The 25437-nt window shown below is 48.0% G+C and overlaps 3 protein-coding genes across 6 annotated transcripts in view; 2 read left to right on the forward strand and 1 right to left on the reverse strand.

Moving 5' to 3' along the window:
* CLTC (clathrin heavy chain) overlaps nt 1-13423 on the forward strand; it is a 79515-nt gene extending 66092 nt beyond the window's left edge. Inside the window, exons 24-32 of the mRNA XM_084823320.1 lie at nt 195-302; nt 432-599; nt 1372-1521; nt 3310-3441; nt 4105-4215; nt 4447-4617; nt 4989-5210; nt 11071-11146; nt 11861-13423. Of these exons, the coding sequence (XP_084679446.1) occupies nt 195-302; nt 432-599; nt 1372-1521; nt 3310-3441; nt 4105-4215; nt 4447-4617; nt 4989-5210; nt 11071-11146; nt 11861-11985 (1263 nt within the window). The 3' untranslated portion in view covers nt 11986-13423. The remainder of the gene's footprint in view (nt 1-194; nt 303-431; nt 600-1371; nt 1522-3309; nt 3442-4104; nt 4216-4446; nt 4618-4988; nt 5211-11070; nt 11147-11860) is intronic.
* A 2275-nt stretch (nt 13424-15698) lies between these two features.
* PTRH2 (peptidyl-tRNA hydrolase 2) lies at nt 15699-22744 on the reverse strand. Of its 3 annotated transcripts, none has more exons than XM_084823362.1 (2): nt 22704-22744; nt 15699-21954 (listed from the first exon to the last, which is right to left on the reverse strand). In XM_084823362.1, exon 2 carries the CDS (start codon nt 21945-21947, stop codon nt 21429-21431), a length of 519 nt encoding a protein of 172 aa, XP_084679488.1. In that variant the 5' UTR covers nt 21948-21954; nt 22704-22744; the 3' UTR covers nt 15699-21428. The 3 variants fall into 3 exon arrangements, with proteins under 3 accessions (XP_084679488.1, XP_084679487.1, XP_084679489.1); XM_084823361.1 differs by having other exon boundaries at nt 22632-22744; XM_084823363.1 differs by having other exon boundaries at nt 22597-22744.
* A 431-nt stretch (nt 22745-23175) lies between these two features.
* VMP1 (vacuole membrane protein 1) overlaps nt 23176-25437 on the forward strand; it is a 126478-nt gene continuing 124216 nt past the window's right edge. For both annotated transcript variants that reach the window (XR_014786193.1, XM_084823358.1), the window contains exon 1: nt 23176-23298. The gene's annotated coding sequence lies outside the window, so the exon portion shown is untranslated. The remainder of the gene's footprint in view (nt 23299-25437) is intronic.

Consider the following 25437-nt stretch of genomic DNA (forward strand, 5'->3'; position numbering starts at 1 on the left):
GGAGTTGCTTCCTTGGATCTTGGTGGCATGCTTCTAGATTCCTTCAAGTCCTAAGAGTAATAGAAGTGGGTTTCTCCGATCCTAATGGGTTGGCTTTTGTGTTACGAGCTTGACATTAAAACTGGACTGAGGGTGGGGCAGACCCCTGCTTTTCCCACTCCTCTGAGTGCTAAGATTGGTCTTGAACGTTTCAGGTTTGCTTCGCATGCGTGGATGGGAAAGAGTTCCGCCTAGCCCAGATGTGTGGCCTTCACATTGTCGTGCACGCAGATGAACTGGAGGAGCTCATCAATTACTATCAGGTAATGGGAGAAAGCGTGCCCTCGCACACTGAGCAAACTGCAAAGCTCACCTTCATGAAGGGGCGCATGCTGCAGGAAATGGCTGTTGCTGAGTCTTAAATTGTGCTCCTCTTCTTTTTTTCTTCCAAGGACCGTGGCTACTTCGAAGAGTTGATAACCATGTTGGAAGCTGCGCTGGGGCTGGAGCGTGCCCATATGGGGATGTTCACGGAACTGGCCATCCTCTACTCAAAATTCAAGCCACAGAAGATGAGGGAGCACTTGGAGCTGTTTTGGTCACGGGTCAACATTCCCAAGGTACCTCTCTTTTTCTGATAAACTGATGGTGTACGGGGAGGAACGGAGATGCTGGTCGCACAAGAGGGAAGATCAGGGCAGTAGTAAGAGCTGCTGAAGAAATGCATATTCAGATGCTTATCTCTTGATAGAGGCCAGGAATTCTTATGAGGTGTAGTGATTCCAGTGCTTGAACCAGGAATGGGAGACACTGGTTCAGATTTGGGGAGGGACCATAGCTTGGTGGTAGACCCCCTGCTCCCCACACAGAAGGCCCCAGGTTCAAACCCAGATATCTCCAGGTAGCAGGTGATGAGATGGAACCTTGCTTTGAGGCCTTGGAGAGCCACTGCTGGTCAAAGCGTCTTGCAATGCAGCTTCCTATTCTCCACTCGGCCATGAAACTCACTGGGTGACCCTATAGGTCCATTGGCTGGCCTAACCGTATCCCACTGGGTGGTTAGGATAAAATAGGACAAAACCCCCTCTGTATGTTGCTTGGAGCTCCTTCAAGGAGTAAAGTGTAAAGTGTTCAAAGAGCCGTGACCCAGGATTGTTGGAGACATGGATGCTTTCAGGGTTCTGCACTTGGGGGCTTGTGTGAGTTAGCACCCCTCTAATGCACGAAAGAATTGAGATTGGTGGGTAGGAATCTTAGCACAATGCTTGGTGAGGTTGGTCACTGGGTGGTTGGAAACTGGTGCTGGATTAGATGGGCCTTGGTCTGAGCTAGGAAGGCAGTCCGTCTGTTCCTGAGCTCTGAAGATGCAAAACCTTTTCTTGCTCCTCGTAGGTGTTAAGGGCAGCTGAACAAGCACATCTTTGGGGAGAGCTGGTCTTCCTGTATGACAAATACGAAGAATATGATAATGCTATCATCACCATGATGAACCACCCAACAGACGCCTGGAAGGAAGGGCAGTTCAAAGACATCATCACAAAGGTACTGCCTGCTTCCTGACAACTCCTGCAGGTTTCTTTCCTTGTGTTTTCTGCTTGGAAGGGGAACCCAAGTTCTCCAGAGGGCACGGAATTCCGGGTATCCCCTTCCCCTGCCTTGAGACATCTGAGGCAGCCTTGTTAAGGGTGCTTCTGCCCTCAGAGGTACAGCAGCAGAACTCCTCACCTAGACAGCTCTATATATTCTTGCAGGCTAGTGAGGACTGTGCTGTTTTCTTCCCATGGAGGATATTTGGCCTTGCAGAAGCTAACTAGATCTAGAGGTGCTGTAGATTGCTTTTTTCCAAGTGGGAATGGCTTTTATGGATTTTTTAATCAGTGGCTCGCTTGCTGTGGATTTTATTGAATTTTACTGTAACTTGACTGTAAAAGGATTGATGAGCTTGGCTTAGAAGTCTAGAATTAATCATACAAAAGGGACGTGCCAAGGACTGGGCTTGCATTTGAGCTACTGCTTGGCTCTGGAATCGGTGTTTTCCAGCTCACATTACAACAGCCTGGGCCGTGAAAGACAGGAGGAGGGAAGTTTGCAGTCAACTGTTCCAGGCAATGCTGTTCCTACTCTACAGGGACCCTCGATATACAGTCCTTGTCTGTGGGATGTGATAATGCAGCCTTCATTGGCCATGCTGGCTGGGAATGATGGGAGTTGCAGTCCAGCACATCTGGAGGGTGTGTGGTTGGGGAAGGTTGTGATGATGGATCTTCCTTCTTGGGTTTACACGGTCTGGATTCTAGAAGGAATTGTGCTGGAAGCTTCAGTTGCTTAATTTTGAGCCCATACTGTCAGTATCTGGGCTATTGGTCCCTCCAGTCCCAATGAAGCTTTAGTGGTTAGTGTAGCGCTCTGCAGCGGTATGTCTGAGCTGATAAAGGAGGACCTCTGTGCATGTGGAGAGTGACATTTGTAGTCCACGACAAAGCATTGTGGGGGCAGCATTTTCTTGGGCAAGGGTCGACGGCTTTCAGGCAATCTTGAACCACAGCCTCTTGGCTTAAAAATGGAAGCTCTGGCCAGGAGGAGACACTTGGATCTGTGGAGGATGCTCTTGGCTGGGGATGGAGTAGCAAGAAGGTCTCCTGAGAGCCAGTGTGGTGTAGCGGCTAGAGTGTTCGACTGGGACTCCGGAGACCTAGGTTCTAGTCCCCACTCGGCAACTTTGGGCTAGTCACTGACTGTCAGCCTAACCTATCTCACAGGGTTGTTGTGAGGATAAAATGGGGGGAAGGACGACCGTGTAAGTGGCTTTGGGGTTCTTGGGGGAAAAACAGCGGGCCGTAAATGTAATGATAAATGACAGATAATAAAAAGAGATGCTGATTAACCAACAGGCCTTGTGCTGGAGCTAGCTTTGTATCCTGCCCCCCCCGCCCCCGCCTTTTTGTGGCACGTGAAGGCGTTCCTTGCCTGGGTGTATCTGCCCCAGTTCGATTGGTCGGTTACTTTTTTCGTGCTGTGACTTTGACCAGGGTGGCGTGCGCTCATCGGAAGCGTGTGTTATGCTCATTGGGGCAGGGCAACAGGGCACTCTGCCCATCAGTGACTACCCGCCCATCCGCCCCGGCCTGTTTGCAGTTTCCACGCACTGCTAACATGGCGCAGGAGCCACCCAAGGGCAATGAAACGGTTTTGTGGTAAGAGCTGTTTTGGTCATGGGGTGCATTGGGCCCGAACTCATCTCGACTGCCTTACCTTGACTCTTGGTTTGTGGCCATCTCTGCAAATGTGCCCAAGAGCGGGGAGCGGCTAACCGGTCTGACCTTCCCACAGGTGGCCAATGTGGAGCTGTATTACAAAGCAATCCAGTTTTACTTGGAGTTTAAGCCTCTGCTGCTCAATGACTTGCTAATGGTGCTGTCTCCCCGGCTCGACCACACCCGCGCCGTCAATTTCTTCAGCAAGGTAGGGGCTCCTGTGGAGGGCTAAGGGGGACGTTCTCACTTTGCTGTAAGGAAAACCCCTACATCTTGTGTATGCTCCTTGCTGCAGCATGGAATTGCCTGGATTGTGTTGGTATAGAGATCCAAAGAGCTACTTCAGGCCCCTGTCCCTGTCCCTGTCCCTGGGCTTACCCATGCTCTGTGGGAGTTTTAGACTTCCAAAACTTGAACAGTGGGATGCCACGTGGCAGGGAGGGCTTCTGGGTGAACAACTCGAGTCCAGTGCCACTCTGGGGCCATGGAACTAGCCATGTCTTGGTGTGTGGGCTTTTCATCCCAGGTCTTATGGGTTGCAGAGACGCACGAGCACTTTCCCAAACTGTGGTGAACTTGCAGTGGATTGGGGGTCAAAGCCGTGGATAAACAGGGAAAGGGCAGTGTGTGAGACTCGCTGTGTCCCCATTTCCCACCCACTTGCTAACGTAGCCTTCTCTGCTACCGTGGTTTACTTCCACACCGGAGGCCTGTAGTTAGTGTTGTTTTGAATAAATCAATGATATTTGTTCAAATGAGATGGCAACAAGGCCGAATACTCTTCCAGCGATCCCCTTTACCCCACCCCAGCATAATTACCCCTCAGTACTTTTGATGGGTCATGCAATAAACATTCTCTCTGTGTCAATAGGTTAAACAGCTTCCACTGGTGAAACCCTACTTGCGCTCTGTTCAGAACCACAATAACAAGTCAGTGAACGAATCGCTGAACAATCTCTTCATTACAGAAGAAGACTACCAGGTAGAAATTGTTTCACGACCGAAGGGGTTTCTCTCAGGATGCCACAACTCACCCTGGATCCTGCATCTGTCTGCATCTACGCCCCTCTGTGCAGGCTTGGCTTGAAACTGCATCCCCAGTTGGCCATTGGGGGAGGCAACGTCCCCCAAATTCTGGCCCTTGGAGATTCCTGTTGATTCCTCGGTACTGAGGCACCATTTAAAAGGGTCGACCTGTATTCCCCCTGTCCAGGCTCTCAGGACATCGATAGACGCCTATGACAACTTTGACAACATCTCCCTTGCTCAACGCCTGGAGAAACATGAGCTGATTGAGTTCCGGAGAATCGCTGCATACCTTTTCAAGGGCAACAACCGCTGGAAGCAGAGTGTGGAGCTCTGCAAGAAAGACCGGCTGTACAAGGTAACGGAGCCGAGGGGCTTGGCATGGCCTGCCCATCGGGCAGGATGAAAGGGCTGTCCTGTCAAGGCCAGTGGGAGCTTGGCAGGGTAGTAATGGGGTCTAAGTGACCCCTCCAACCTTTGTTTGCAGAGTTCTTGATTTTAGCAGTTTTCCCCAACCTGGGGCCCTCCAGATGTGTTGGATTACACTTCCTAGCATAGCTGGCTGGGGGATTATGGGAGTTGTAATCCGACACAACTGGAGGCTTCAGGTTGGGGAGGACGGATTAGTATATTTAGTCTGCCTTCCTCACCCTGCACCAGGCCTGCCCTAGAGCAGTAGGATAGCGACACACACATCTTCACTGACACCCCCTTCTCCCCCCCTTCCAGGACGCGATGCAGTATGCTTCGGAGTCGAAAGACACGGAGCTGGCCGAGGAGCTGTTGCAGTGGTTCCTGCTGGAGGGCAAGAGGGAGTGTTTTGGTGCCTGCCTCTTCACATGCTACGATCTTCTCCGGCCGGACGTCGTCTTGGAAACCGCCTGGAGGCACAACATCATGGACTTCGCCATGCCCTACTTCATTCAGGTCATGAAGGAATACTTGAGCAAGGTAAGAGCTAGAGTCTCTTCCCTCCCCAGAATAATTCGAGGCCTTCTTGCTGGCTGCTCAGTGTGCCGTTCTTCCTCGAGCCACAGCACTGGCGTACGTGCTGCCAACGCCCACGTTGGCTTTGTGGAATGTCTCTCTCTCTCTCTGTGCTCCTTGTTCTTCCTTGAGGATGCTTTCAGATCAGGCTGTCATTGGAACCGACATGAATAGTCATGTCCTGATGGACAGTGTGGTGTCTGGCTTCTTGGTACCTCGTCTTCCTGTGCCGTAAACGGGGTTATGTCCTGCGCTGCCAAGTTCGGGAGAATGAGTATAGCGTTGGAGCCCAGTTGTCACATGTAGGAAGTCTTAGTCTGAAGAGCAGGTTGGAGCCAATCAGCGGGGCTCGTTGATGAGATTAGATCCCTGAGAAATCGCTCTCTCCTTCCCGCCACCTCTTCTGTTAGCAATTGCTGTGGTCTAAGCAGTTACAGTTAAAGAATCCTCCTTGTGTGAGCCAGCGTCTTGGTGCAGAAGTGTGTGCCAGGCTGTTAGAAACTGCTTTCTACTGAACGTGGACTTCTACTGAAGTTTTGCGATGCCCTACGCGAATAGCAATTGGTCCAGCAAGCAGCATTACTTTTTATCGACTCCCCAATTTGCTCTTTGCAGGCTTATAGAAGCTTGTGGTCACTGCAGTGACTATACAGTTCCTGCTTCCAGTACTTTAGCTGCTCAATAAATACACATGAATGTAATTTATTATAAATTAACTTACTATATTATAAAATCATTAAAATGAAGTAGGAGGAAGGGGTGATCGGTCACACTTTTTACCGCTAGGTGACAAAGGCTGAGATCAGGGGGTTCTAAGGTGGTGTGTGAACTGTTTAGATTGGATATCCGGGGCGGGGAGTGGGATGGAGAAACACCCTAGGCTCTGTCATTTCAGAATTGCAGGGTTACGCATTGTAAGAGGACTTTCACCCCTTGAGTGTGATTTTCAGGAAGAAATACTCTCTGCAGTAGTAACCACTACCTTGATGACTTGTCACTACTGGGGGATTCTTGGCTTAAAAGCCATTGCAGCGTAACAATTTGGGGTCCTTTTTTTTAGCACACAAGCGAGGTCCATGCTTACTGGATGCTGTACTCTGTAACGTGGGTAGCATCGGTTAACCTTGGAATATGAAGTCTGATTTGACTTTTTGCAGCTGGTAACTTCTGAGATGCTGCCCTGGGTTTAAAATTGTTAATTTTTTTGCTCTCTTGCTCTTTGCTGATTCTAAAATGCTCAATAATGGAGTTTGGTGTTTGTTTTTTTTTCTCTAAGCTACACCTTCTGAATTCCTTTGCAGGTTGATACAATAAAGGAAAAGGTGAAAGTTGATTCTTTTCCATCTTTAAGTCTGGAGGCCTAAGTCTAAAGAAATCTGCATGAGTTTTTTCTCCTTCCTACCTTTACTACACTGCTGCTACTGCTTTCTTGCCCGCCCGCCCTTGAACAAAAATCTCACTAAAGCCTCTGCAAGTTAAAAACATAGTCATAGCTGTAGGACAAAACAGTAGACACTAATTGGCTACTAGACTCTCTCCAGGAAGGTTGGAAGTGATTGGTTGGATCACAGTTTGAGCAGAGATCGCAAGGCATTTTAACCCTGTCCCCTGGAAATTTGCAAAAGAAATGGCATTGCAGACTACTGCAGCCATTTAATGGTACCCCCCTGAAGTGTACCAGGGTGGCAATTTGATGTTTCACTTACGGGTGTGTGTATGGGGGGGTGGGGGTGGGGGTGGACTCCCTGGAGAAGACTGCGATCCAACTTCTGATCTCTTGAGTCTTACTAATGTGTCTCGCTGACAGTAGGTGAAACTGAAAACGCTAGCTGCTTAGAGACTGTTTCCACGTGTTTAACCAGGCACCTGGTTCTCATGGTTCCAGCTGGTTTCTCCCCACCCACCCCCAATTTTCCTGGCTGAGGCCAGTTTTTTAGGCCTCGTTCCTCTGGTTAATCCTTACCTTTCAACCATACATTTCTGGGCATTTCACTTCAACTAGTTAAATGCACAAAGACCTCCACTCCCAATGTTTAAACTCTTCTTCTGGAGGCTAGGGTTCTTAGGGATTTAAAAGACCATCTTCCAAAAGTCTGCCAAACAGCCTCTCAGTTTGAGGAATTGGCCCACTTTCCTAGGTAGCCACTGGAACCAGCGGTGAACCTGTGTCAACCATGCCTTACCTAAAAGTCCTTCAGCAGCTAGTAAGACAAAGTGTGATGTGAAAAAAGGTAAACGAACTGCAGTGTTTGCTTTCTTGAACTGAGCATGTTCGACCGCCATTGTGATGTCCATCTCACTTTCCTTGAAGCTGCAGAGCCTTGCTGTGGGGAGGGGGGGCTGCGTGCTGTGAACTCTTTCAGGGTGGGGAAAATGGGGAGGGAGCCTGTATGGCCACCATCTTCCAGCCTCACTCCTTGCTTCAGTTCTTTTGCCTTTTTTCCATGCACATCTAGCACCAAAATATATATCTATATATATAACATTGACCGCATGTGATTCTCTTTTTTTTTTACTTTCCCCCTCCTTTGCAGCTTATCGCAGTCTCCGTGGAAAAGCCTTTTTAAATGCAATTTTATGCTCTTAATAAACCTGTCAGTAGGGCATCAGTGTGTAAAGATCAGCTTCTTTTGGTCCCCTTCAACAGTTTTTTTTTTAAAAAACAAGCTTGTGTTTGTTAGTGGAGTATGTGTTTCTCAAGAACCATCTGAACAGAGTAAAAAAAAAAAAAATTGGCGGGTTTTTAAAATGGCCTGAACTGAAAGCTGGCCAGCCCTGTGGAAACTTCCTCTCTTTTGCTTAGCTTGCATTCCTCTGTCTGGATCTATGCTTCAGCACCTCAAATGCTCCCATCTGTTCTGGTTCTTCCTCATCGTAACATGCTTTCCGACACAAGCCCTGAATTGCATAGAAAATGGAGGATTGCCCAGAGGACAGACTGTGAAGCGTGCAAAGGGTTGACTGGATACTGCCCTGTGTGTGTGTGTGTGTGTGTGTGTGTGTGCGCACGCGCGCGCGCACTGTGTGTTTCATTTGGAAGTCTTGGCTGGAAATGACCTTGAGCCAGCTGAGCAGGGGCTGTGGTGGTATCGAGGGAACTGTGTTCCTGACTCTCTCGCTCACGCTCCAGAGGGCAGATTCCAGACAACAGCAGTGTCCCTCCCTTGTGTGAACTTGTATGCAGCTCATGTACCCAGTGAGTGGTTTGGCCCTCCAAAAAGCACTCAGGGAGCCAGCTAGGAAAACAGATGACCTCAAGTGGCATCAGGCCCAACCGAACCTCAGTTCCAAGGAAATGACCTGTCACTCCTTTCCCTTCTCCTTTTTGGAGAGGCCAAAGGGGTGGGCAGCTCATGGCCCTCTAGACGTTTTGGCCTACAACTCCCATCAGCCCAACCAGCACAGCCAGTGGTGAGGGATCATGGGAGTTGTAGGCCCAACATCTGGAAGGCCACAAGCTGCGCACTCCTGAGTTAAGCAAACCTAGAACTTTGGAGGTTTCTTTAGATGCTATTAAAAGTCTTCTAAGATCTCCTGCTAGTCCCTCCTCGAACAATGTGTGGGTTTTGTTCCCAAGATGCAAAATTTAGTGTGTCAGGAGTAAAATATAAGTGACAATTGATGGGCATCCAACTGGGTCAAAAGTGACACAGCCCAAAATGCTTGAGTTGGCGTTCATACCCTTGTTGACTTTGGACTTGATGGGTGGCGCGCTCATACTTTGGCTAATCTGGCGTGCTCTGCAATACATCTCCCCAGCCGTACCTTGAACTGGCAGCTGCTGCCGGTTTACTAAGCCAAAGAGGCCGGCCGGGTTGGCTGGCCTGTTCTTGGGCCATAGCCTTCCTGTTGCTTAGAGGAGCGTTTCAAACTTGCTCAGTTTCCCACTTGTGTTGCCTGCGCTTCTCGTTTGGACGTCGACATTACGGTAGCGGCCACATACAATGTCATCGACTTGGCTTCCCCACCAAAGATCCAGGAAAGGGGTTGGAACCTTGAGCGTTTTGCAAAGGGCCTTCTGGGCCCTTAAGTCCATTTTGAGATGGAAGTACTTATTTCATTATTTGAAGTATCTTTATCCTGCTCCTCAGCCAAAAAGTCTTCTGTAGCAACTTAGATAACCATCTGTTAAATAAAGTTGTCCCTGCCTGCAGTCTAAAAAAGGCACAGCTCACAAGGGAGAAAGGATGGGGAGGGAAGAGCAGGGAGAAGATGTAGTCCTTCAGCAGGGCTGGTGCAATGGCCCTGATTCCCCACTCAGCGCCCGCTGTGCAGCCTGCTGGAAAAGCAGACACAGCGATTCCGTGTGATCTCAGGAGCCATCATCCTCAAAGGATCGCAGTCCCTCTAATGCTTATAGCTGTAGATTTTACAGCACAAATGTAGCAAACATCTCCCTAGGTGGGGAATTCCAAAATGTAAAATCACAGAAGGAAAAAGCCCAGACACAAAGTGTGTTGGAGTCCTAATGCGTTTAATACTGGGGAGTGGCCTTGGCTTGGCGGTAGGGCACTTGCTTGGCATGCAGAAGGTTCCAGATTCAATCCCCAAAATCTTTAAAGGATCAAGTAGCAGATAACGGGAGAAAAGCCACTGCCAGTCAGAGCACACGGGCCTTCCCCAACCAAGCGCCCTCCAGAATGTGTTGGACTGCCACTCCTAGCATGCCCCAGCCAGCACAGATGTTGGGCTGGCTGGGGATGGTGGAAGTTGAAGTCAAAAACACCTGGAGGGCACCAGGTTGGAGAAGGCTTAGAGAAGTAATGATCTGGTCTGGTATAATAAGGCATCTTCCTATGCTCTGAATAGCTGAGTAACTTTCAGAACAGGTGTATCCTGAAAGGCAGCACATGTCTCCAAACCGTAGTATGGTAGTGGCCGAGTTCACGGGAGATTGAGACGCCCTAATCGATAGCACACCAGTTCAGCAGAGATTATTTGCTGTGGTCCTTGGATGCCGAATAGATCGCCTGGCTTAGTGTTCATCCACATAACTACATTTAAGTTTTACATAGATAGATAATTTAGTATGACACATAAGGTGCAAATCACTGACATACTCTTTGGCACAATTAAAGTCAGTCCTGCTGACTCAGGTTTTTTTAAAAAAACTGCAAACCAGAAGGGGTTTGTTTGTTTTAAACAGATAAGTGCTTTAAATCTGGGATCTCTGTGTGGTCCAACTCACGCATTCAGATTTGGCTGTGCTTTTCTGTACACCCAGCCTGCAACTCTCCATCAGACCCATGTGAACTGTGCCACAGGTAGCATGGGTTAAGTTGCATGCTGGGGCTGTGGCGAAGTGATTGGATGGCCATGACAAATTAACCAGAAACACTGTCGGGTGTGGCCATTCTGTCATGTGCGTAGGTTCCATGTGTGGTCCCCTTGCCTCCCCCAACTTGGGGCTCTCCAGATATATTGGACTACAAATGGTTGCCGTTGTCATCCAACACATCTGGAGAGGGCCAGGTTGAGAAGGCTGCTGAAGATGTTTAACCTGAAAGGTCAACACAGCAGATAACCTACCAAAACCACTCAGTGGTGAATGCCAAGCTTCCCTTCCCATGAGGGCGGTTGATCAGCAGAAAAACCTCTCGGATGTCTTTCTCCAAACATGGTGGCACGTTTTAGGCAGTATCTTTAGCAGTCCCGCCGGTTAACCCCTACCCCACCCTGGCTCTCATTTTGTCAGTGGTCTCCTCTCTTGGACTGCGTTCCATGCCCACGGAAGGCTTTTCCACTTCTCTGCCAGAAAACATAGGACTTGGAAGTGTTGCGATGCGGCTTTGCCTGATGATTGGGGTTCTTCTGTCTTCTGTAGGTGGACAAGCTGGATGCCTCAGAATCACTGAGGAAAGAGGAAGAGCAGGCTACAGAGACACAGCCCATCGTCTATGGTAACGGCCCGACTGATGTTGCAGTTAGATACCAAATGGGTCCACTTGCAGGGTTTTGCAGGGGGTGTTTAAAGGGGAGGGGGCGTAATGAAGAACAGCAACTTAAGCTGTATCTGGCTCCTTGAGAAGAACAATTCCTCAACTTGGGAGACAAAACTGTGTAAACCAGGGGTGCAGAACTTCAGGCTGAGGGGTCAAGTTTAGCCCTCTGCGGTCGCACAGAAGGCTATGCCCCCTTCCCCCAGCCACCGATTGGCAATTTACTGGCCTTTACGTGGTTCCCCTCCCTTCTAAATGTGTGAAATGCCTCTCCTAAAGCTTCATTACTGGCAGTAAGAGCTTTACGCTAAAATATGCCGGTATTTTTGAGGTTTTGGCCTCCCCCCCCCCCCCCGCCCGAATGCGGAGCCTGAGAACTTCTCCAGAATGGAATTCAGCCCTGATCAGCCAACTTTAAAAACAACAATGTGGCTATTAAAGAAATACTTGAAAGAGAAGGGGAATCGGCGCAGTTTGGGGAGAGGCGGCAGTTTGGGGGAGGTGGCATATTGCATGCATTGCCTAAAAACAAAGTAAGTTTTTTTTTGTTCTTCAGAGCCCTGTGTATGCTCCTATGCAGGCTGAATTGTAGGAGTTGATTTTTTAAAAAACTATTTAATTAGGCGGCAACTCTGGCACTGACTGTTCGGCCCGGTTTCCTTTTCCCCCCCCCAGGTCAGCCCCAGCTCATGTTGACGGCAGGTCCCAGCGTGGCAGTCCCCCCGCAAGCACCTTTTGGCTATGGCTACACCGCACCTCCTTATGGGCAACCTCAGCCTGGCTTTGCATACACCATGTAAAGAAGCAAGTCTGGAGCAAGCATCATTTTGTTGAAACGCCACCGTCCCTCCCACTTCAACTCAACAGGGAAAAGCCTCCGTGTCCTTGTAACCTTTACTTTATGAAGGACTGTGTTTTTGTTTGTTCCCCCCCCCTCCCCCAGCGTAAGCCCTTTGAATCCCACTTCTGCATAATCCTTTTTTTCACATTCCATGTGATGTAGAACTTTTTTTTTCCTTCTCAAATGGGAATAGTTTTAAATGTTCAAGTGGGCTTTCTTTTCCCACCCCTTTTTTCGGCAAGACTGCATCTTGACATTAAACCCAGTCTTTTGTGACTATTCCGATTTGCACTCTGTAACGTTTAACTCTTATCGAATCTCTTTTACGTTCAGTGTATGTGAGCAGCTTACAGATATGTACCGTCTTATCTAAAATGCATTTAAAAGTCTCATTGTATATTCTGAAGGGGGTGGAAAAGCTAAAAACAGAAAGAGAGAATTTGTATTTGGAGTTGAAACACTAATCGACATATCCTACCCCAGTTGGATTGCTTAGCTCTTAAAAAGAAAAGAAAGATCTTAAGAAGATGCATACAGACAACCCTTCCTGAATTTTGAAAACAACAAACCTAGTAGAGTTTTCCCTCTTAACCTATGCAGGTTTCCAGTTAGTTATAGAGAAAACGCTAGCGTTTGCTCACTCCATATGTAAACAGATGACCCTTCTGTTGTGCTACTGTGCCCTGTGCTTTCTTGTGGGGACCATTTTTATTTTCCATTGAGGAACTAGAGGGAGCAACATGAATCCAATCTTGCGTGTATTTGACTAACCCTGCCCTGAGGTTTGTGTATGTTGGGTATTGTGGTGTTCAAGATCACTTTTTTTCTGAGTGTACAGAAGAGAGAGCAAATTCAAACGGGTGTGTGTGGGGGGGGACCCAGTTGCTGTTCAATTTCGTTTGTGCGATTTAAAATGACTCAAATTGGGGGGAAAATAAATTACTGGACTGTGGACATACTCTGTACTAGTTTTCCAGTATCTCTCTCTCTCCGAACTCCTTTACCATGTACGTGCTCAGCCTCAAAACAGCAACAAAGGTTGGACGGTGCTCTTCAGGTCAAGGGGGAGGGACCAGCAACTTAGCAAAATACCAAATTGTTACTATGGAAACTATATTGGCAGGTGACTTGCACTGAAGAGATTACTTGAGTTGTGTGTGATAAATACTTGGAACTATATACTGGATAGGAGCAAGAGGTGATGGCACTTTTCAGCAGTTGGCTACAGCTGGGCCAATGACAGCATCTTCTACCAGGCGACGAAGAAAAAAATAACCTCTGTAGGGTTGTAGTTTTGAGTGTTTCCAGTTTTAAAACCTGACAAAAGATCATGTTATAGGTATGTTAAGTTGCCTTAATATATTTAGCTTCAAAATAAAATTGACTTAAATGTTCAATGCTGTTTGAGTTGCTGTCATGTTTGTACGTGCAAATGAGACCCAACCGCTGGAGCAAGAAGTCCAGATAATGACATGCAGGCTCAACAGGCTTGTGTGGGGAAAGAGCCCAGTTTCTGTAGCACATCGTTAAGTAGGAATAGTGTGTGACCAAACGGCCTCTGAACTTGCAGAGCTGTATCATTAATGGATCAGACCCACTTCAAGAGCTGGAGGCAGACATCAAGCCAACATGGGTCTGGTTTATTACAGTAAATAGCCATACAGCTATCTATTGTAATTCAAACGCAATAGGCAAATGACAGCCAGTTGTAAACTCTAGAGTTCTGGGCGCAATGCAGTATCTGTTACAAGGAGCCAGAAGGTCCCTGGTTCAAATCTGTCTCCTATCACAAATGTATCAGGTAACCTTAAAGCCAGTATCACTCTGCCTCATCCCCTCCTGCCTGCCCCTTTCGTTGTAAGGATTACTAACTCTGCATGCAGTCCTTAGAAGCACTACTTATTACATCTATATTTTTTTCCTCTTGCAAGGAACCCATGCATGGCCATCCTCTCAATTGTTATCCTCACAACAACCCTCTCTGGTAAGTTAAGGGCTGAGAGTCAGTGACTGGCCCAAAGTCACCCAGTGAGCTTCATGGTTGAGTGGGGACTAGAACCTGGATCTCCCGAGTCCCACTCTAACCACTACACCACATGGGCTATATCAGTTCTAAGGCCCTGTCATACGTAACTGGCTGCCTAACTTTGAGACAAGAGGGGGTGTGGAGTGGAAGGAGCAGGAACTGTCGGCCTGCTATGTGCTGGTTATCCATTCCAGGGTCAGATGGGCTGACCTGACACCTTCTCATTAAAATAGATCTCTCTAAAAACTTTGTTAGTATGCACCCATTCTACATTATACAAAGGGTGTTTTTCATTGCTTGCTAGCATGGCTTACCCAAAAGAACCAGGGTATGGAGGAAAGAGGTGTATGCTGAGGCTGAACTATTAGATTGGCTTTCTCCAGCATAGCTGGAAGGCAATGGGTTGAACCTGAACTCCCATCAGCCATAGCCAGTAGTCAGGGGTGATTGTAGTTGCAGTCCCAACAAACCTGGAGGGCACCAGGTTGAGGAAAGCTGCAGTTGACAACCATACATAACACTTTTGACAACAGTACACTTTCCCTACAGAGTTCCCCAGGAAGATGGGATGATTATTAAACCAGTCCCTGTGAGGTGGATAGAACTATATTGAGCTTTAAGAGCTGTCATATTTCTCTGCAAACTAACTTGAATTAAAAGGATTGCTGGCTGACTTAAAAGATTAAGAAGCCTTTAAGCCATGATGCAAAGGGGGTTGCTGCAACATGGTGGCCTGGAAAGATGATGAGCCGTTCCTTTAAATGGTTTTTAAAATGCCCTTTTAGCTGAACAGAAAGCTCAGCATTGCCCTAGCAAAGCATCCTTTAGGGCAGCAATGAGCAACCCTCCAAGCTCGATGGAAATGGCCTTCACTTCCTCCCTCAAGCATATCCTTGCCCTTAACACTTGTCTGATTTGGATATTCAGGCAAGCTGCCCCCGCGCTGCTCTCTAAAATTGGTTTCCATCCACCTGCGCCTACACAAGGCTGCTGCGAATACGGTGGGGGATGAATGAGAGGGCTGCCGTGGGCATGTGCTTTGCTGAGGTGTTTGGCTTGGGCGATTATGCTGGTCTTGAATCATTGATTCTGATCCAACAAAGTGATGCACGAGATCTTTGGTGTGGACGTTCAAAACGTTCCAGAAGTTTCTTGGTTTGGGATTCTTTGGGAGGGAGAAAGAGCCTTGGGGTGATCTTGTTTGGGTCACTACATACCAGGTTCTGTCTGCTGGGGAGAGAGACTTGCATGGAATTGTGCTGTAGAGCAGCCTTCCCCACCCCAGTGCCCTCCAGATGTTTTGGACTACAACTTTCAGGATTCCTGCCCATTGGCCATGCTGGCTGGGGCTGATGGGAGTTGGTCCAAATCATCTGGAGACCATCAGGTTGGGGAAAAGGCCAGTACAGAGCTTTTCTCATAATAATGAAACTTACCGAATGATGCTAAGCGGCACTTGATGCAGGACAAGCTATCTTTAAAACAAGCACTACTTCATACACGCAACATGACTGAGAGTGCAATCCTATCAGGATAGGCGGCTGCCTCCGAACTCGGAGGCGCCCGCCTATCCAATGCAGGGCAGGAGAAGCATGGAGGGGACAATCCCCTCCATGCTTCAGTTGCCCTGCATTTTTGGCTAGACAGCCGATTTCGGCTGTCAAGCTGCAGCAAGGCGGAGCAGGGAGGGGCGAACACTGGCCAAAGTATAGGAAGCATCAGAATGGCACTTCCACTCTCCCCGCCCCATTTTCGCCACTCCGCACTCCTCTTCTGAGTGCGGCGTGCAGGGCCGTTCCGCGCTGCCTATGAGGCAGCGTGGGACGGGGTGGAGGTTGGTTCTTGGGGAACCGACCTATCCTATGGCCATCTAGCCACTGACTAGCAGCCATAGGATTGTGCCCTAAGGGAATTACCTGCCACAAGATAAACTGCTGACCACTAGATCATAGAGGTTTGAAAGGGAATTAAGCAAATAAATGGAGGGTAAGTATCCATGGGTATCAGTCACGATGAATATAAGGAATATTCAAGTAAAGGAACAAAATGGCTGCATTGTGAACATTGTGTTAAGAATAAGCCACTGTGAACAAACAGCATGCTAGTACATATGGGCCATCTGCGCCCCCCATCACATGAGTGGGTAAAACCAAACGGGGATAGCTTGGTGTGACATCTGAACCTGGGATCCTGGTTTGTTGCTCCCAAACAACCCAGCAACAACCCAGGCTTGCTTTTGTTGGCTTACGTGCCCTGGCTCAGTGGTAAAGCACCTGCTTTGCATACAGAAGGTTTCAGGTTCAATCCCCAGCAGCATCTCCAGGTAGGGCTGGAAAAATTCCTGCCTGAAACCCTAGAGAGCTACTGCCAGCCAGTGTTAACAACAGCAATACCATTGCTCTGACTCAGTATAAGGCAGCTTCCAAAGTTCCTAGGATCCTGCATTCAGGCATCATAGTAAGCTATCCCATCCTGGTTAATTTTATTGCTTACTAAAGTATTTGTATCTCTCTCTCTCCCCCGCCGCCCCATGATGTGTCACTTCCCAGCGTAAAAAGCAATCTCGAGGTAAGTTACAAACATAAATACAGAAATCCATAATAGAGCAGTCTGTGAGTGTGATAAATTCATTCATAATTAATAGAACAGAAAAAAACAAAATCAATATAAACCATTATCAGTACAATAGAAATAAACACCATAAAAACAATACAATATGAAAACTACTCATCCATAACACAGTTACCTGTTCGCACATAACAACAGTTCCTGTATTGTTTAACGCTTCTGCTTTCAGTTAACAACCTATGATTGCCCCATTCTTGGGTTGTTATCATGTCTGAACCTAAACTCTGGATTGTTTAGGGGTTAAACAACCCAGCGTTCCAGGTTCAGATGTCATGACAAGAATCCAGGAACCACTGTAATGCATTGTTCCTGGGTTGTTGATTAGAAGTGGAAGCCACAAGTGCACAGAAGGCAGTGTGCTCGCTTGCTGCTTGGCCCCGATTATTCCTGGGTTAAAAAAAACCCAGGAATTGTCATTACGTGTGAACTGGGTCAATATCTCCCCCCCACCCTCAAAGCCTAGAATGAACACCACAAAAGCAGCCCACAACCATTGGGCTGCTTCAGACTAATATCCAAACAGCTGAGAAAATAAGTCTCAGCACTACTACTTTTGGCCTGGTGCCAAAAGGTGACAGTGGGAGTTAAGGGGCTGCATACACCAGCCTGCTGCTCTTCATGGTAAGCCAAGAATCTGCATGCGTGAGCGTAGCCAGTCTGTCACCAGGTTCCAGTTGCTGGAGGGCAACAGTAGAGAACAGCCTTCCTGGAGATATCTGTTTAGCTATGGCTAGAAAGGATACTGGTGTAGATGGACCTGGTTGCTTGAGCCAGGACTACTTCTTTGATGTTTTAATGTGGGGAAAAACAAAGCAGTTTTCTGCCAAGTGGCACTGTTCATGACCACCTCCTATAAAAACAGCTGAGTACAGTGACTTTGATATGGGAGAGTTGGGTTCAAATTCCTCCTGCAGTATGGAGTGTGTAAAGTCACCATGTCATCCTTACTCGTGTCACAATGTTGTAAAAAATTGAGAAACCAGCTTTGTACTCTGCCCTCAGCTATGTGGAAGGAACTGTGCACTTTTTCCATCTTGTGAGCTTGTTAAACCTTTCATTTACATTATTTACAAACTGCCCTATAATCGAAATTCTCGGGGCAGTTTAAAGGGTTGAAGACAAAAATACAACCACAATGGGCTACTGGGCGAAAAAGCCACCAGAGGGCAGCCGACTTTCAATTTCCACACTTTTAATTGAACGGCAGGGCTTGATCACAGGCTGCCAAGCTGCAAACACAACATGCCACGTTTGTTTCAGGCTGTTGCATCACTTGCTTTCTTGCATAAATATTTCAAATCGAGGCAGTTGCTAACAGAACAGCAACTCTTGTTTTTGAAGTTGGTCTGCTCGTATTCCCCCATGCACACCTGACAAGTGACATCCTCATGGCATCCTTCTGGACTTAACAGCAGCTCTATTTCCTGCTGTTAAGTCTTTTTAAGCGGTATGGAGAAAGCTACAACAAAACACCACCACTGATACCAGACCAGCTTTCCCAAACCTGCTGCCCTCCAGATGTGTTAAGACCACCATGATGGGAGTTGTAGGCTAACATATTTGGAAGGCACCAGGTGTATACACACACATCCTTCAGTGAAGTCTTTCCACATCTTCCTTTTTTGTCTCAGGGAGCTTAAAACAATTGGCAGTTTTCAATTTCGAGAAAGGAAAAAAGAACAGTTGGGGATAGATGCAGCAGAGCAACTTTGCACAACCTGGTGCCCTCCAAATGTTTTGGACGACACTTCCCAGCATTCCTGACTGTTGACCATGCTAGCTAGGGCTGATGGAGGTTGTAGTCTAACACATCTGCAGGGCACCAGGTTGCATAAGTCTGCAACAGAGGCTTATAAAACTATGAATAGAGGATGGACAGAATTTTCCACCTTGATACAAAATCAAGTCAACCATGGAAAGTTTGAGGGACTGGCAAAACAGCAGTATGCATTCAATGAATTATTCGTGGTGGATAGCCACAATCTTACGAGGCTTGGTTTTTTTAAAGTCACATTGTGGTAGTTAAATACAAGCTCCAACTTCACAGCAAAGTATGCAGTGCTGGGGACAAATGGAAGCACACTCATGTGATTCAAAGCGGTTGCCTTACTGGCTGCCACTGGGGGAAAAAGCTGTATGGGAAGAGCCATAGCTCAGCAGTAGAGCACTTACTTGGCAATCAGAAGGTCCCAAGTTCAATCCCCAGCATCTCCAGGTGGAGCTAGGAAAGACTCTTGCCTGAAACCCTAGAGTGTTGCTACCAGTTAATATATGCAATACTGAGCTAGATGGGCCAATGGACCAATTTGGTAGAAGGAAGGGCTGGGTAACTTGTTGGGGGACCGCATTGGCCCCCACAGAACCCTTTGGGGGCAGCACCCTTCCCCCACTGTCAAAATCCCAGCAATTATGTCAGTGTCCCAGCAGAAGCCTGCTCCCAACAGCCCACCAAACAGCTGTCAAGAGCCCAATTCTGCAGACACAGGGAATGTGAGGAGGGCTCCCATTGTGTGCTGTTTCTCTGCAGCATTGTCAGGATTTTGGTGGCATCTGCAGCAAAGGAGAGGTGTACAAATGGCTCTCAAGGGCCAGATGCAGTCCCCATATCGCCCACCCCTGCTATGAGATAACCTCCTATCTTCCTTACCTGGAGGTAACCAAGATATACTTGGCTATACACAATCATGGTACCAGTGAGTGACTGACCTTTTTCAAAATAGCAGCTGTAGGATACTCATCCGCAACCAAGTTGTTGCAATCTTCAACACTACTGTAAATCTGGGAACTAATTTGCCTATTTCCTTGCCAAAAGCATCCAAAGCATTTCTAGTTCAAGTACTGCAGAGCTACACAAGTACAGAGGCAGCAAGGGGAGTAAATCTCCAGGTGTAAATCCACCATCTTTGCACAAAGATGCTGTGTGTGCTTGTCTGACTTTGCAAATTGAGACTCCTTTCTAAGAAAGCATGCAGAGAGGGGCAGGCAGGGGTATAAATATGCTAGAGAAATATATGAAACCAGCAGTACTGTAGTACAGGTGAAGTCTTGAAAACAGTACCCCCCGCCCCCACTGCAAAAGAACAGGAAGTTTTGGAATGGCCAGTTCCCATTACAGGCATTACAAGGCCAGTCTCCCAGCTTTTTTTTGAACTGCTCACCATCACGCTCTCATCTATACCACAGGGTTATTGATTTCCACACTGTGCCAAAAGGAACTGAGACAGGCCTTGAAACCTTAAGCCACCATGCTGGATGCATCCAGCACTCCATGCCCCACAAAGCAGCACGACCCCATGCAGTACTGAACCTTATCACTGCAAATATACAGGCAGTGACACGACACAAGAGATGACAGACAGGATACCCTGAATTAATCAATGATAAGAGCAGGCAAGCATGGAGGGAATCCTAACATCCATGACCCCATCACCTGGCCCCATTTCCCGAAGGCAATTTTAAGGTTGCAATCCTATGCTCCAGGGGTGCAAAAACTGCGGCCCGCCAAGCCATTTCTGGTCAGACTTCCCTGAATCTGCTCCAGTACTGCCTATCCCTTCCTTACCTCCGATGAGAGATCAGAGATAAGGGATTCTCCTACTACCTTTAGGAAGGGATTCTTCAGCTTTGTGCATGTGTTTATGTGCGAGCATGCACCTGTGTAGCCCCCTGGCATAGCCCTTGAGGCCAAAAAGGTTGCACATCTCTGCTATACTGTCTTCACTTGCAAGTAAATCTCATTGAAAACAGTTGGACTTACTTTCAAGTGGACACAAGGCATAGGATTGCGCTGTGAGTAGGGAATAAGCCCAAGGAGGCACAGTGGAACTTTCTGCCAAGTAAACGTACATAGGATTGCTCTGTGACTATGCAAGAATACCTGCCCCATTGGTTCTGGGAGGTGATCAAGAAAAAAAAGTGCATTTTTTTTTTTAAACTGCTGAATGTACCTTCAGTTTAAACCCAGAGAAGAGCTATAACACACCTATAAGACATTTTGGAGACATGGTCCTGGGTCAAACCACAGCAGCCTCTTGCGCTGTGGCCCTGGGATTTCTCCAGAATGGGTTGGGCAGGAGCCACTGTAAGCTACTTAATGGACCCATTTTGTTTTGTCACCTGCTGCTGCAAGACAGAAACTTCTTGAATATCAAAACGGTGCTGCTGTACAGCTGCAGGTGCGTGTGATCCAAAAAATGCTTCATAACCAATGATGTTTATATCAGGCATTGTGGTGGAGGCCATACCTTTTCAGATTATATTTTAGGTATATACAGAAGACAACTTAATAATAGATGGTGTAGCCCTCCCCACCCCACCCCACCCCACCCCTTCCAATCTGAACGTTTAATAGGAATAACTCCTGTACTGCTAAGGTTGTCCCCGTTCAGACTGAAGATTTCAAAGACCCGATTCTCAAGTTTCTGGGGAAAAAAGGCAAGATTGCCCCCAGAAAACCAGATTCCACACTGTACTTACAGCCATGCAAATAGACAAACCCCTTAACAAAAAAAAGATGTACTAACAACTTGAAATAAAAGGAAAAAGCTCATCAACTGGCTTAAAACAAAAGAGTACAGCCTGGGTAGATATGTGGGGTGTGTTTTATGTATGCCAAATACCAAAAGAGGACAAACAGGGACAGAAACATGATTGAAATTGATTGTCATTGTTTTAGGTGTTTGTATGCTTTTTGGGGGTTTTAAATTCATATTGTTGATTTCCTTATATTTGTGCCAGACACGCCAGACTCAGTAGAGTTTTAAATGGCCAGAAACTTTGTCCACAATCTCAGCCAGTCCTGGTCCGATGCCCAGGACAGTCCGGGAGCCTGGGGCTATCTGAGTGCGGCCCGCATCTTGGATTAAGCTCACTGTCAGGCCGAGCTCTTGAGCCTCACTGAGGAGCTGAACAAGTGTTTCCTCATCAGGAGCCTTGAGAACCACCTTGGGCTGCCCGCAATACTCCCACTGCTTGAGAAGTTCAGGGTTTCGGCGCTGAACTTGTTTGTAGGCTGAAACCGCTGCATGGGAGCACTGGGCAGCCACTTTGCCTTTGCCCATCTTCAGGTCATTCCGGACAACAATCACCATCTTGAATTCTCCAGACTCGCCCATGACGCTGGCTTCGTTGCCCAGTTCATTGGCAACCAGGGCCATTCTGGCTTTGGATGGCCGGATGAAGCGGGCACGAATGCCCCAGCCAAGGCATACCCCGCAGGCAACTCCAGCAATTATGCTGAACAGACCAGGTTTAGAAAGATAATCCATAGCACATCTGGAGACCAAGGACAAAAGAAATGTTAGGAGCATTTGCTTAGAAGATGTTTCAGCCTTCACAATCATAAAGCCAGCATGCTGTACCGGAATTTGAACTGGGTTGTCGTTAAGGTGCTACAAGATTAATTGTTTTTACCATTTCCTGGGATTGCTGTAATGTTTCTATTTACTATTTATCTTCTTTTTAATTGTTTCTTGTTTGATGCGCTTACCTGTTTTAAATATATATATGTATGTATTTTGTCTTTTTTTAGTATTGTGCTGTCAACCACCATGAATGACTTTGTATTTAACAAGAAATAAGGTATCTGGGGCATTCTGGGAATTCTAGGACTTTTTTTCTGGCTTGCTGGGGCATGCTGGGAATTCTAGAACTCTTCTTCTAGATGGCTGGGGCATGCTGGGAATTCTAGGGCTTTTTTCTGTCTAGACATGCTCTGGGCTTCATTTAAAGATCCCATTCTTCTTGGACAGCACCAAACTGAATCAGCCTATGTAAATATGGGCATTTAAAAAAAGATGGAAGGGGGTGGGGATTCCCTCACAAACGCTCTCTTCTCTGGCCATGTCCCCCTTTCCAAGGCCTTTCCCAATTTTACATAGTTTTTACATAAATCTGCATAAATTTACATATCTTAACCTGATTCACAGGCATCCTCCTCACGACCCACCCACCCTCTTGCGGGGTCCTTGAGTCCGCCTTCGTCTCCCCCACCACGCGCGGGGCCCGCCGGCGGTTCTCCTCACCGGCCCCTGGTCGCCGCCTCCTCGTCCCCTCGGACCGCCTCAGGGCAGGAACCGCGACGGAAGCCGGCCCCTGACGTCACAAACGCTCCCGGCCAATCACAGCGAAGCGCGTGCCGCCCTCGAGCGTCGCGTCACCCCGCAACGGCCTGTGAGTGACGTCTCAAACGCGTCGGCCAATCGTCTCACCCTCTCGCAAGGACGGCGGGCGGTCTTTACGTGACGCCACAAACGCGACGGCCAATGGAGAAGCGTCGTAAAGATGAGGGCGATAAAGGGGCGGGGCTTGAACGTCCCCAATCCCTTTCATTTTTTCTACCTCACCTTTTCCTTCTTTCTCTATGGCAAAAATACCGGGGGGGGGGAGCTACAGGAAATGACGACAGCGCAGCAGTGGCCGGAAATGACGAAAAAGCAAGTTCCGCTCGGTGGGCGGAGCCGAGCGGAGAGCCCTCCCCGACTTCCGGATTGGCCCGAAACCAGGAGGCAAGAACAGGAGGAGGAGCAGCAGCAGTTGCCGGCGGCGGTGAAGAGCCGAGCGGAGCCGCCGTGTGGAGGTCCCGGGGCTGCCGCGTGTGGGCCAGTCAGCGAGAGTGAGGTAAGTGAGAGGGCCTGAGGCGGCTGTGCCAGCTGCCTACGGGACCCCATGAGGGACACGGGGCAGGGAAGCGAACGCGGAGCCCCCTTCAAGAGCTCCCCTCCCCCCAATTTACTGTGTGTTCCCTGTCAGGAAAGGAGTGGGGATGTTCCCCCCGAAATGGCTCCCTCCTCTTCAGAATTAGGGGTCCACCCGAAGAAGGGGGGCGCCTTGTGCTTGGGGAGGCGGTGGGTTGGGGTTTCCTCCTCCTCCTCCTCCATCAGTCGAGGCAGTGTCTGAATCATGTGGCCCCGCTGTGGAGGGCAGTGGATGGGCCTGAGTGAGAGAGAGTGCCAGATCTGAGTTCAGATCCCGCCTTGAAACACCCACAAGCTGCCCCTCCTGCAAAAAGCCCCCCTCAGCCTCACTCCATTCGCTCATCTCTCAAACGGGGGTTATGTTTTCGCTCCCGCTCCCCGCTCTGTCTTCTACATGTAGCACCACCAGTGTCTGCAGGTGCTTTGTAGAGTGCTGGAACCGGCTACTGGTGTCACTTCTGTACCGGTTGTATCTTATTGTTTTACTTTCTTGGAAACCATCCTGTGATCCTTTTTTTCTTTGCCTTCGTTAAACGTGCGTATCGTTTAAATAAATAAAAGGAGCAGGTCTTTGCTCCTGAGGAGTTTACAGTCTAGACACTGACAGTGTGGGGGAGGCAAGCAAGAAAAGCAATAGCAGCGGCTGAAGTTCTAGATGTATGTGTTCCTGAGGTTTCTCGTCTCAGTTCGCTGTGAAGATGTGTGTGTGGGAGGGGATCACCTCTTATCCTCATATATTCTTATGATGATTGATTATTTAGCAGGAGTGACTGTCCTTACTTGTGTGCTGGTAGGGCAATTGTCAGACCCAGTTGCAGGCAGGGCTTGGCCTCCTAATGGCTGGAAAGAGGAGATTTCCACAGGTGCAACTTATGTGATAGTGCAGCCTTCCCCAACTTGGTTGGGCTTCAACTCTCATCACCCATGGTTAGAGTGAGTAATAGTTTCGGGTGATGGGAATTGTAGTGCCAAATATCTGGAGTGGGGCACTAGGCTGGGGAAGACTCTAATTGTGGTTGTAAATGAGGAGGAGAAAAAGGCCATGCCCAATTTCATACTGAAATTGAGTGTGCCATGCTTGTGGGGCAGGGAGTCTTGGCCTAATCTCTCTTACAATCACATTGAAAAAATCCGTAGATCGTAGGTCACACAGCATTGGGAGACAGCATCTTGAAAGATAAATTTGTTTGCTGTCACAGCTTGTCATAACACAGTGCTGTGTGGATTAGAGAACATGCACCTGCCAAAATTCCCACTTTGGGGTCACCTGAAATGACTTGAGAGGCTGATTTAGCCTGTCTCTGGGTGTGCCCTCCTCACACACACATCCATTGCCAAGATGCCAGTAGTTGTGTCCTTTATTGAGATCTGCGAAAATACTGCTGTGCCTGATTTCCCCACCTCCACTAAGGTGTCAATTAAACTACATTTCTGGTGATCCTAATGAAGGACATCACCTTTCCTTCTGGATCCCCCTCCTTTATTTTAGTAGCAAACGAACAGTGAAACTTTAAAGGGGGGACACTATGATGCTGGGAATCCCCCCCCCTCCCCAAGTAAGGCTCTAATGACTGACAGCCATAGCAGTCTTCTCAAAAGGTTGGCTTCAGGTAGAATATATCTCCTCTTCAGGACCTTCACACCTGAACAGTCTCCTTTCCCCCTTCCGTTTGCTCCCTCTAGTGTATGAATCTAGTATCATTCCCACTAAGCCAAGCCCTGACTGCTGCTTTCTAAGAAAGCTCCCCTGTTAAACATCTGTGATATTTGCAAATAGAACAGAAACATTCAGGATTGGGCTGTAATGCCGATTTGTGTATTCTATTTTTAAGGGTATTGCAAAGGTAGGAGTTGCTGGCATGCAGATGAAGAACATACGAAGTGGTGGCAAGGGTAGTTCAAAGACTCGACATTAGGCTAGTGCTGTTTGAGTGTTTGCCACAAAGTTTTGTTTGTGTTCTCTCAGTGCACTTCACAACCGCCCTGCCAGGTTAAGTCAGTGGTATCCTTCCCAGATTATAGATAAGTGTTGAGGCTGAGACTGGCACGCCAAAGGCTGTTG

The sequence above is a fragment of the Heloderma suspectum genome, chromosome 16, assembly GCF_057233095.1.
Source record: "Heloderma suspectum isolate Gila_16-S chromosome 16, 16-S_ref, whole genome shotgun sequence".
In the NCBI taxonomy this organism is placed as follows: Eukaryota; Metazoa; Chordata; class Lepidosauria; order Squamata; family Helodermatidae; genus Heloderma; species Heloderma suspectum.